We start from the raw sequence: 12,200 nt of genomic DNA, 5'->3' as shown, positions 1-12,200 counted from the left end.
AATCCGCACCAGATCGGCCAGAAAGTCAGGTTTGAATTCAGGTTGTGATGCCCCATAGACAACTACTAGAGACCATCGGAACCCATCCAGTTTTGATTGCACCCTGAATTTAACCGAAAAGTCTCCCTGAACCACATTAAGCACATCTAACGTCTCACACCGTACTCCTAATAAAATCCCGTCGGATCTTCCTCTAGGAAGTAAGATGTGCCAGTCAAAATCGATACCATTGGAGAGAGTTTGAAGAAACTGTGATGTGAAATTATCTCGTCCAGTTTTCAAAAGTGCAATAAAGTCTAGTTGTTGTTCTATCGTTGTCTCTGCTAAGAATCTTTGTTTAGCCAAATCAGTTAGACCTCTGCTATTCTAGAAGAGTCCTTTCATAAATCATCATGAAATTTTTTCTTAAGCTTAACTCTAGCACTTCTGCGTACTGCTGAAGTAGGATACATTTTCTGCTTCCAGGACCGTTTGGGCTTCTCCTCAACACCCTGCCGGAAAGTAGGATCGGCCACGACAGAAACTGCACCCTCCGTCAGGAGAGGCTCTACCGTGTCTGTAGTCTCCGAATCCTCCTCATCCTCAGCCTCCGCACTAGGCAAAAGATAATTACATATATTTGCGAGATCAACCCAGGCCCGGCCCTGAGGGGGGGTGGGGCAGGTGGGCGGCTACCCCGGGCCCCTGAGACAGAGGGGCCCTCACGTATGTGTGCTCTGTGTTGTATTTGGCCCGTGAAAAAAATGATTCTGGGCTAATTTTAGATACAACGGCGTGTACATGCAGCAGCGTACATGGAGCAGGGGTAAGTAAATCAGTGAGCGCTAAATTCGTGGAATTTCCGTTTGCCTCTCCTGGGCCCGCGCACGATGACATAAGCGATCGACAAACCACATATCACGCAGGACTCCCCAAACCTCGAGGGCGACCCCGCCGCCGCAGCCTCCTCCCACGGACGCCTTCCTGATACTTCCTCCTCCAACGGCGGCTCTGGTAATTTCTTGTTCATCCCCGTGGACAGGAGTAACAACACAACCGCCCGCCGGTCCCAACAGGCAGTTTTGAACAACAGATCGGGTAAGCATCGTGTTGATTCATCTTCCAAGAGCTAGCTAGGTTAGATATGTGACTAGTTAGTGGCTGAAATAGGAGAGCTAGTGAATTAGCGGAGAAGAAGAGTTGGACCTAGTTGTCCTTCTGACTAATCAGTCTTGCTCTGTTGGAGGTTGATGAAAGACAATGGGAGAGAATGACTGGGATCCATGGATTAATTATGATAGTCGAGCTGAAACTAATTGGAGAAGCATGGTCGCTTTAATCTAATTAGGTGGCCAAATTAATTTTAGTGTTGCAAATTATAAATCTAATTCTAGCTGCACGCCACCGGGAGCAGTTCATCGATAAAACATTATAAGAGTAACTTTTGTGTGGCAAACTATGAAATATACGCATGAAACTTGTCCCAATCTTGACAAAAGTAAGGTAAACTTAATATAATCATATAATTAGATCATGGAACTCAGTTGACATGCTGGTTTTGCACTCTATCGATAAAACATTAAGAGTAACTTATGTTTAAAAATATGTAAACATGCATATGGTAATTATCATTTGGTTTATAAAGGGCCGCGGGTAAATTTTTTCGCCCCGGGCCCCTAAAATCTTAGGACCGGCCCTGGATCAACCATTCCTAAATTGTTCATTTCATTGTCATTTATGGGTTTCATAGATGCAAGAGTATGAATGATTTCGGAAGCCCTCTCCACTGTGAAGTCTAAAAAAGATCGTTAACGGATTTGACAACCTTGGTTTGGTTTCATTTGATCCCAAAGAAATTCCTAAGTCATTTGCCTTATTTTCTCCATTCCTAAGTCGTTAACCTCATCTTCTATTCCATTTGTGAAGGATATATACCATGAATATTAAAGAATATAGACAATGACTATTGATCTTTTCTATGATAAGCAGAGAATATTAATAGTGACAATCAATATGCTTCATAAGCGGTGCAATGATGATCGAAGCTTATTGCTTCTGGACGATGAGGCTATTTAATCGGTCGCACCGCTCCTCATGCGGCGAGGTGAGACTAAACCCTGAAACCTGCCGCTCGATATGTATATGAAAATCTTAGGTACGATCAATTTATATGGTGTTTGTAAAGAGCCCCGCCGGCCCAATACAGACTAACATCCAATTTGATCGACGAGCATGTGTTTACGTGTATCAGGTGTTTTGAAAATAAGGTTTATGGCTACAAATGACAAAATTTAGAGCCCCCCGATCACATACGTCTGCGGATGTTTGAGGGCCTAAATTTATAGATTGCGGTTGTAGATGCTCTTAATTCCCAACCAAACTACCCAAGAATCCGCCCCATCCCCCATCCCAACTCAACTAACCTGCAATTTCTTTCGTCTTATTCTCTTGCAAGATGAGTCTGCAACAGATAACTATGGCATTGCTGCTAAAATATAGTACTCCCTCCCTCCGTCCTAAAATATAGTACTCCTTCAATCTAAGACAAAAATGTTGAGACAGAGGGAGTACCAGGTACGGTCTTTCCCATGGCAAGATGGACAACTCCAACGTGCCGTGTTTTGTCCGTGCCGCTCCGTTTGGATCAAAACGGGCAAACAACGGCTAGACGCGCCGATGCAAATGGACGTGCATACATTTTTCGTCAGTCCGTAACCTATTTCCAATCCGAATTTGGGTCGAGTCCCCTTCTGGGATCCACCGTGAGAAATAAGTTTTGCTCCTCTTTTCACGGCCGGAAATCTCTGGTCCGTTGCTGTATGACGAACACCACTCCCGTGTCTGGTCCAAGGACCTGAACGCCCCCCCCCCCCATGTTTTCTCCCACTGCTTCCTGCTAATGAAATGAAATGTCAGCAATTGCTGGATCTTTCAGAAAAAAGAATTTGGGTCGAGTTTGCGTTGGTGTGAACGCGTGCGCCGTCCGCCCTTATCCTCCCCATGGCCAACCCGTCGGTGGCACATCCACCCCATCTTCCTCCTGTCTCTCCTCAAAACCTCCCGCCCACTCACCATGACCGACGCGCCAAACCCCACCGCCGTCGCCGCTCTCTCCTATGCCATGGGCGACGGCGAGGCCGTCCACCCCGTGCCCAAGAAGGAGTTGATGCCGGCGCATAAGGCCATCCAGTCCGAGAAGAGGGCTGGCCGGAGGAGGGTCCAGAAGGAGAAAAAAAGAGAAGGAAGTCGCGGCCGCCCTTGCCGCCACCGCTCAACAAGAGACCGCCATTAAGGAGAATGAAGTTCTCCTCACCAAGGCCATGCAGCGGGCGCTCGCCATGCTACGGTTCCTCGCACGGAGTCGGCCATTTTTGTCGCCCCGCCATGGCCGCGGCGAACACGGGCTCACCGGCTGCCTGTCCGCCCCTGTCAGAGTCGCCGCGCTCATCTACCATGCCGCAGACACACGTCTTTCCTCCGCCGCACGAGCCGGCCATGTCCCGCTTCCCCACCTCGCCCGGGGACTGCTTGTCGAAAGGAAGCGTGATCGCGCCGACCACCCCCACGGCCATGGCCACCGACCTCAACGCCACACCTGTGGTCGGCGGGTCATCCACCTGGGCGCAAAGGAAGCGGTCGAGAGACATCCTAGTGGTCGAGCTGGCTTATTTTAGATTAAATTTGCTTCAGATGAGTGGACGAAAAGGTGTCGGCCTGTTGGGCGCATCGGGTAGATTTGAGCGGACACGACCGAACAGCACACCTTCAGCCGATTCAAACGGACGAAAAGCGGACAAAAAACACGTCCGTTTGCATCGGCGCGTTGAAGTTGCCCTAACTCTAACCCAAAAACCAATGGCATGTTCTTATTCAGTTGCAGTGGAAAATACTTCTCAGAATTTAAGAAAGAGTAATATGCACAGTTGCTTGACTTGTTATGTGAATCACGTAGAAAGACATAAAATATATCCAGGCTTATATGAATACTTATGTCAATTGCTACCTTGTAAGGTCCAATAGCAGGGAGATCTAGAGGTAGCACCGTGTTCCAGACAGCGTCAAAGAGATTGTATTAGCAGTAACACTATTTTTGAGGAATAAATACCTACTACAAAAAGAATTATTATGTGATCACGACCAGTTTGCATTAAACCATAAAAATACAGACTTCAACCATCCTATTCTCCTTCTAGCCACTTCGTTCAGTAGTCTAGTTCTATAGCAACACTTGAAAATGCAAATGACTTGCCCACATTTACAAGAACTAATCTCGTGGTCGTGGATGACATAGCAAATGTACACTCTTCAAAGCGAAAGATGCAGGTAAACTGCGGAGTGCACGATATAGAAATGCCCAAATCCGGACCAAGAGAATGTCTTCAAGAGCATTTCATTTGACATTTGGTAGTCCTACGCGTCGACACTGTCGTCCTCCTGCGCGTATATCCTCTCCGGCTGGCCTTCCTCCAGCGCGCGAGCCCGCCTGCGTATCCTCCGGAGCGCGCCGTCCACGGCTAGGTCGACCGCGTCATTGCCCGCCTCCCTCAGCTCCGCGGTGCTCCCGTGCCTCCGATACAGCACCCTGGGCGCCATCTCCAGCGCGCGCTCCCGCATCCTCCGCACCTCCGCGTCGGGCACGGCCGCCAGCGTCTCCCCGATCTTCACGCCCCCGAGCACCACCGTCTCCTTCTGTATGTACACGGAGAACTCGTCGTACCGCCCTGGGGGGAGGTGCCAGCCGTACTGCCGCCTCGCCGCGGCGTCCTCGAAGAACACCGGCACGCACCCGGCGAGTATGGCGTCGAACGTGGACCGCCGCGTCGGCGTGTCCCCCGGCGGCTCCAGGCAGAACTTGGCACCCAGCATCGGGCGCATGTACCGGACGGGGTCGTGGGAGCACTTGCCGGCCGAGCAGTCCACGACGACGCACGCGTCGGTGCGGTTCGCGCACTCGGCGAGGATGGAGCCCCGGATGTTGGGCCTGGACGGGCGCGAGACGCCGCCGGCGAAGAGCATCAGCGTGGTGCGGCGGGAGCGCCGCGCGCGCGCGAGCCAAGCCTCCAGCCGCGGGAGCGAGGCCGGGTGGAAAGACGTCGGGTGCGGGATCGCGTGCTCCTGCCACGGCCACGAGCGCGACTCCAGCGCCAGGAACGTGAAGTTCTCGAACTCCGGCAGCCTGACCAGCGACGTGGTGCCCAGCAGCCGGGGCTCCGCGTGCGGCGGCTGCGAGTGGTCCCACGCGGACCCGCCGAGGACCATGAAATGGTCGTGCCCGTGCCGACGCGCCAGGATCTGAGGCCGGTCGCGCGCCAGGAACTGGGCAAGGGACGCGCCGTGAAGCGCGGAGGAGTTGAGGAGCGAGGGGTCAAGCACGTAGGGGATAGAGTCGAGCGCCGCGTAGTACGGGAGGAAGACGGCGTCGGCGAGGCTCGGGTCGGCGACGAGGCAGCGGCGCTCGAGGAGTCGGCGGTGGAAGAAGGGCTCCAGGAGGCGCGCGTCGGTGCGGTACCAGGAGCGGCTGCGGGCGTGGGTGCGCGGGCCGAGCCCGTGGTTGGCGAGCGACTCGCAGGTCGGCGCAGAGGTGACCGACGAGGACGGGTCGGCGAGCGGGAAGGCGGCGTCGCAGTGGCGGAGGAGATGCGTGTTGAAGCGCGGGGGCAAGTCCCGGATGTGGATCCTACGGCCCGCGCAGGGGTCTGCTGAATCGGCGGCGGCGTCTCCGGCGACTGCGCGGAGGACGAGGAGGAGAAGCAGGAGAGAATTGGGCATCTTGGGGTTGGGGGAGTGGGGCGAGTCAGTGAGAGAGACACACACAGAGTGGGGTTCTCGTGTAACTGTCAGGCAGAGCTGGCCAAACGGGCCCGCCCCGTGCCAATCGTGCCTGGCACGGCACGGCCCGCCGTGGCACGTTTAATAGACGGGCCATGCCGTGCCGGCCCACGTGTGTCGCTCCTCGGCCCGGGCACAGCCTGGTTATTAAACAGGCCGGCCCGTGGCACGTTTAGTACGCCGGGCCGCATGTTTTTCAGCCTATTGGGCTGTAATTTAGGTCACACACACACATCAGGAAAAATAAAAATTAATAAATGGGTCGTGTCGTGCTGGCCCGCGTGCCGAGCCTCGAGGCCCAGACACGACCCGTTTAGCCTGTGTCGTGCCTGCCCCATGGCGGGCCGTGCCGGCGTGCTTGTGGGTCGGCGTGATTGGCCCGGCCAGCTATACTGTCAGGAGGTTGTTTCATTACACACATAGAAAGGTCGTAACTAGCTCAAAGCCCAAAAAGAATAGAACAACGGACCATTATGGTGCTAATACGAGTGCAAACTAACCCCCCCCCTCCCCCCCCGAAATTTCAGGAGGGGGGCAGGTACCCCAAACAACGTCCAATCAGATAGCACCATGTTGGATTGATCCGTAAAGCCTTAGTAAGCAGTCTGTTGATCCAGCATTGCTCCTTAGAGCCCGAATCCTTTCAAAGCCAGGTAAGGCATTACTAGGTGATTTCCCGGGTGCCTCTATCACTCGCTTCACATGAGACAAAGGGAAGCCCCGCTTGAAGGATGCGCGAGATGGGCCGACCTAGGCAGGAGGCCACAACCTCGGTTTTTTTTCATGTTTTTTTTTCACTTTTTTGCTTTACTTTTTTTACTATTTTTTATATTGTCAAATATTCCCAATATTGTTTTCCTTCTATATTTTTTTATTTTTGTTTATATTGCCAAAAATTTCAAATAGATATATTAGAAAAACACTTTACATAAAAGCATTTGAACATAATGTTAACCAAACATTTCAAAAATGTGAAACGTGTAAACAGTAAATGTTTCTCGTGTATAGAAAAAAGTATAATGTGTACGAAAAAAATTGATAATGTATTTTAAAAAAATTAATCAAGAATTTGAGAAATGCTAATAAAACATTTGAAAACTACTAAGTGGGACGTGGCTAGGGAGCGCCCAGATGCTCGTTCGTGTGATCGGGCACACTTTCCCTTCTAGGAAGGAAACCATCTAGTCTGCCGCATAACTATGTGATTCTGTAACAAACAAAGATCCAAAAAGGAAATCAACCAAGATCTTTATGACGTGCATTTATTTGGGGTTTAGTTTTTTTTTAAAGCCATAACTTTTGTTTCGAGGATCGAAATTCCGATCCATTTTCACCGTTGGGTATGTCACGATGAGTTCTTCAAAACTAGATCCCATATGGGTAGGTTTCTTCAAACTTTTTTGTGAGCAACCTTAGGTGCAATGGAGGCAACTTTGGGGCTATAGGGAGGCAACTTCTTCTTTTTGTCGTAGTAGAACTCCCTATTACGTTGGTTTGTATAAAAATGAGGAAACACACACAAAACATGAGGCACTTTTAGTGCCACATACAAGCAACTTCACTACACCATATGTACGTGTGAATTTTCCCAACTTTCTTATCATTGCTGCTCAGTTGCCTATTGTTAATGGTAAGTTACCTATAGTTGATGCTTAGTTGCCTATAAATACGATGAAATTGCTTACCATTGATGCTCAGTTGCCTGCTATTGGTAATTAGTGGCCTACCATTACTGCTCAGTTGCCTAACTTTGTAAAATAGTTGCCTACAATATTGTGAAGTTGCTTATCATTGCTTTCTCTAAGTTGCCTACCGATGATACTTAGTTGCCTGCCATTGCTATTTCAGTTGCCTACAATACATTCAAAGTTGCCATCAGTGTTACTAAGTTGTCTATCTATGAAACTAAGTTGCTTACCATACTGAAAAGTGTTGTATGCAACTAAAAATGATGTTAAGCTACTTGCTAGCTATGGCAGACAGCTTAGGATAATGTTAACCTACCTCGGAAACTAGGTTACCTCAATACTATCAACCTGGAGACGAAACTAGTAACCGTAGAATACTTGCTAGCCATGGTAGAAACTTAAAGGTGAAACTAGTTAACTTGGTAGTCATGGTAGCCAGCTTCGAACTGATTTTCGATGATAAGAAGTCATAATTTTTTTGCGGGGTGATAGGAAATCATATTACGCACACTAATAAAAAATTGCTTTCCTATAGCACTAAAATTGTCTCCGTAGCACCCAAAGTTGCTCTAAATAAAAATTCATCGAAACATACTCATACGGGATCTAGTCTTGAAGATCGCGAGAAACACAACCATGAAAGCGGATTTGAATTCCGATGCTCAAATTAGAAGTTACGGGTTTTCAAATTTTTTGAAGCCCCAAATAAATGCATGCACGTGGGATATTGCTGAGAAATCACGGGGTGGAGGCATGCGCAAGACAAGGTGCTTTTCCTGCACGTTAATTCCTCTATGTGAGTTGCACAATTGGATTAGTTTTAATTCAGTCTCCTCGATCGGAAGACTAAGACAGCGTGCGCTTGCAACAATGGAAAAGCACGGCTGCACTTTCTAGCATTTGGGTTAAATGTGTATAGATTTTTGACTATGTATTCAGAAAATATTAATCAATCATTTAAAAAATGGTAAATTTGTATAAAGAATGTTGACCATGAATTTAAAGTATTAACCTTGTATTTGAAAATTGTTAATCAGGCATTTCAGAGTGTTCAAATCTGTTTAAAAACAAGTTGCTCATGTATTCACTTTTTTAATATTGTATATAAAAATTATTTAAAATATGTAGAGAAAAAATATTGAAAATGTATTAAAATATTAAATGTATATTAGAAAAATATTCTTGACGTATAGGAAAAGTGTAGAATGAGAACCAAAACAAACAAAGAAAACCAATAAAAACCGACAAAGAAACAAAGACAGGCTCACTCCAATGCAAGGTTTGCAACGTGATACCTAAAGAAGGGAATGACAACGGCAAAATTTAGAGAACAACTCGCAAAAAATTCCCCAAAACGTGTGTGAATGGTATCGAACACACGGCCTCCAGAAACTAATCCACATCGCTAGAGAATGTGTTCGCTGACTTGTTTGTCTAAAATGGTACCTCAATTAATATAAACTCACCTAAAAAAAGTTAATATGAACTATAGGAGGGGAACCAAAATAAACTTCTTTTAAAAATTCGAACGTGGTTTCCTTTTACACAAATGGCAATATACTTCCTCCATTCCATAATGTAGTGCTTCCTCTATCCCCGTGCTTCAACTCTGATCGTAAATTTAACTACCAAGACCGATTGCGGCGGGAGCAAAAATTATATCAGTGAATTCGTATTCGAAAGAAGTTTCAATTATATAATTTTTTCTCCCGCCGCAGTTGGTCTCGTTGGTTAAATTTATGGTCAAAGTTGGACCTCGGGAAGCGCGGGTGCACTATATTTTGGAATGGAGGGAGTATTTAGGAAAACAAACATTTTCAAAATTTGCTAACAAACCTTTACAAACTCGAACATTTTATGGGAATCTCAAACAATTTTTGTAAAAAAAAAGGAACAATATTTGAAATGAGAACATTTAACAACATACACATTTTTTCAAACACGAACATTTTTTGAAAAAAACAAGAACAAAATTGAAAAAGGCCCGAAAATATGAACATTTTTTTAAAACACAAAAAATTATGAAATCCAACTGAACATTTTTTCAATTTGCAAACAAATTACATAAATGTGATTTTTCTCGACTCCGTGAAGAAAATTTGAAAACACGTCAACTTCTACGAGATGAACAATTTTTCAAAACATAGACATTTTACGAAATTCCCTAACAGGTCGTTTGGTACCCATCATTTGGGTCGGATTTGATGGATTTCATTTGCGAATTCCGGAATATACTTGTTTGGCTGCCACAGAATTGAGGGTGGATTTCATTCTAAGATTCCAGAGGATGTAAACTTGGCCTAGGCCCAAATCCCAGCCCCTCGCCCGTCATTCTCCCAGATTCCACTCGCTCGCTTCCCCCCACCCTACCCCGACGCCTTCGTCTCTCGCATCCTTCCCCCACCCTACCCCGACGCCCGCCGCCGCCGCCGCCGCCGCCCACCACCGCCGCCGCCATGAGCCCCTCCTTCTCAGCCGCCGGTGATGCACCCTCCCGCCGGTGAAGAGCTTCTCCCCGAGTTCTCTTCCCCCGTCCCTTCTACACGCGAAGCTTTCTGTTTGATGGTGTGCTGCCTCCGGTGACCACAGCGCCGTCGTCGAGCTCTCAAATCCTGGTAGGTTCTCCCTCCACCTCTCTTCTCCCCCTCCCTCTCTCTGGTGGATCTTTTCTGCTTGAACCCTAACCCTAACCTGAACCCACCTCCATCCAGCCACCCGATCCGGACAGAAGATCGACTTCTTGACGATTCCTCCGCCAGCCCACGGTCGGTCAGCTCCACACCCCGGAAGATCGACCTTTTTGTGGTACGTGGTCAGCGTGTCGGCGTCCCCTCTATGCAAACAAAATGGATCTCTGAATTTAATGCGTTTTGCACACTGATTATTTTGTCTGAATTCAGTATAGAACAATTGCAGTGTGCTTGCATACTGATTTTTTGTCTGAATCAGACTGGGTTTTTTCCAGACTGAGCTAATTTTTATATTCGGGCTTGTTATTGAAGCTAGATACTTGAGCATAATGTTTTGAAATACAAGTTCAGGATAGTTTTGATTCACTCCGTTTTAGGAGAGAGTGTCAATAGCATGTTCAATAAGACTGTGTCAATTGTATCGTATGGCGATTGAAGCTTATTTTTATGTGAAACTCTAATGCTTGATGGTTTTGTTTGTTATGATCTATTTTTGCAAAAGTATGGGGGCGCAGGTCTGTTCATCCACCTGACAAAAGTGGAACAGAAAGTAGCATAAACCCTGTTTGGGTTTTGCCCATCTTTTTCCTCCATCTAAGCTTTCTTGACAAGCAACTGCATCTGTTTTTTGTGTATCACTAGTAATAAGCATGAGTTTTTTGTGTATCACTAGTAATAAGCATGAGTTTTTTGTGTATCACTAGTAATCGAGCTTGAGTTCTTTCTCAATTGTTATTTTCATCTTAATATAGATGTCGGACTTGTACATTAACACATTGCATGGCGATGAGAGGAGAAAGAAAAGGAAGAGGGCAGCTGCTGGATTTTTTGTGTCGGTTGTCGCGATAGTTCAACACACGTATTGTCAGAGGAAGATTAGAGAGCTTGATGATTTCAGTGAGGATGAGGCGGAGATTAGGATTAGAAAGCAGATGCTTAGATCAATTTATCAGGGTTCTAACAAGCACTGTTTTGATAGTTTGCGCCTAACTAAACGGTCCTTTGTGGACCTGTGCGCTATCTTGCGTGAAAGATGTGGTTTGGGGGACACATTTTATGTGTCGGTTGAAGAATCAGTCACAATGTTTCTGCTAGTGCTAAGCCATGGGATGAAATACCGGTTAATTGAAAGCACGTACAGATGGGCACTCGAGACCATCAGTAGGCATTTCAATGAGATCTTAAGAGCTGTCCTTTCCTTGTCTCATGAGTTTATAAAGCTACCAACCCCTTCAGCTGAGCAGCCCGAGGATAGTAGATGGAAATGGTTTCCAGATGGGCTAGGAGCTTTAGATGGCACACATGTTGATGTCCGTGTTTCCGCTCTCAAGCAAGGCAGATACAGAAATAGAAAGCAAGATGTGACCACTAATGTGCTTGGTGTTTGTGACCGGAATATGAAGTTTTTGTATGTCTTAGCTGGATGGGAAGGTTCTGCATCTGATTCACGAGTGTTGCGAGATGCAATGTCACGACAAGACGCTTTTAGAGTTCCACATGGTAATTCTCCGTCTTGGTACGGTAGAACAACTAAGTTATGATATTTCAATGTAAATATAATATCTAATACTTGTTATTTTTGCAAACATTAGGAAAATACTACCTTGTAGATGCTGGGTACACTAATGGTCCGGGCTTCTTTGCTCCATACCGGTCAGTCCGGTACCATTTGAAAGAATGGGCGGCTAATGGAAATAACCCACAAACTCCAAGAGAGTTATATAATCTGCGACATGCATCAGCTAGGAATGTGATAGAGAGAACTTTTGGTCTACTAAAGATGAGATGGGCTATTTTGAGGACTAGTTCATTTTTTCGCATACGGAATCAGGTATCACATAGTATTTTGCAAAACCAAGCCTCCGTTTATTTTTAGTTTTTTATTAACACGCCAATAATACCATCTCGCAGATCCGTGTCATTAATGCTTGCTGCATATTGCATAACTTTCTAAGAGATAGGCAGAGAGAGATGGATGATATAATGCTAATTGACGTGGATAATCAGTTAAATG

At 46.7% G+C, this 12,200-nt stretch overlaps 2 protein-coding genes across 2 annotated transcripts in view; one reads left to right on the top strand and one right to left on the bottom strand.

Annotated features, from left to right (window-relative positions):
• Positions 1-4,046: 4,046 nt before the first annotated feature.
• LOC119275064 (probable xyloglucan galactosyltransferase GT19) lies at positions 4,047-5,781 on the bottom strand. Its single transcript, XM_037555845.1, has one exon. It carries the CDS (start codon positions 5,746-5,748, stop codon positions 4,390-4,392), a length of 1,359 nt encoding a protein of 452 aa, XP_037411742.1. The 5' UTR covers positions 5,749-5,781; the 3' UTR covers positions 4,047-4,389.
• A 5,157-nt stretch (positions 5,782-10,938) lies between these two features.
• Positions 10,939-12,200, top strand: part of LOC119353253 — a 3,024-nt gene continuing 1,762 nt past the window's right edge. Inside the window, exons 1-3 of the mRNA XM_037619850.1 lie at positions 10,939-11,686; positions 11,779-12,017; positions 12,098-12,192. Coding sequence (XP_037475747.1) covers positions 10,939-11,686; positions 11,779-12,017; positions 12,098-12,192 — 1,082 coding nt within the window. The remainder of the gene's footprint in view (positions 11,687-11,778; positions 12,018-12,097; positions 12,193-12,200) is intronic.

The sequence above is a fragment of the Triticum dicoccoides genome, chromosome 1A, assembly GCF_002162155.2.
Source record: "Triticum dicoccoides isolate Atlit2015 ecotype Zavitan chromosome 1A, WEW_v2.0, whole genome shotgun sequence".
Lineage (NCBI taxonomy): Eukaryota > Viridiplantae > Streptophyta > Magnoliopsida > Poales > Poaceae > Triticum > Triticum dicoccoides.
Note: the sequence above shows the minus strand (reverse complement) of the source record. Positions and strands in the feature narration are given on the sequence as shown.

Bases quoted from the DNA above. Each gene is read 5' to 3' on its own strand.
- LOC119275064 (XM_037555845.1), bottom strand. From the start codon at position 5,748: ATGCCCAATTCTCTCCTGCTTCTCCTCCTCGTCCTCCGCGCAGTCGCC.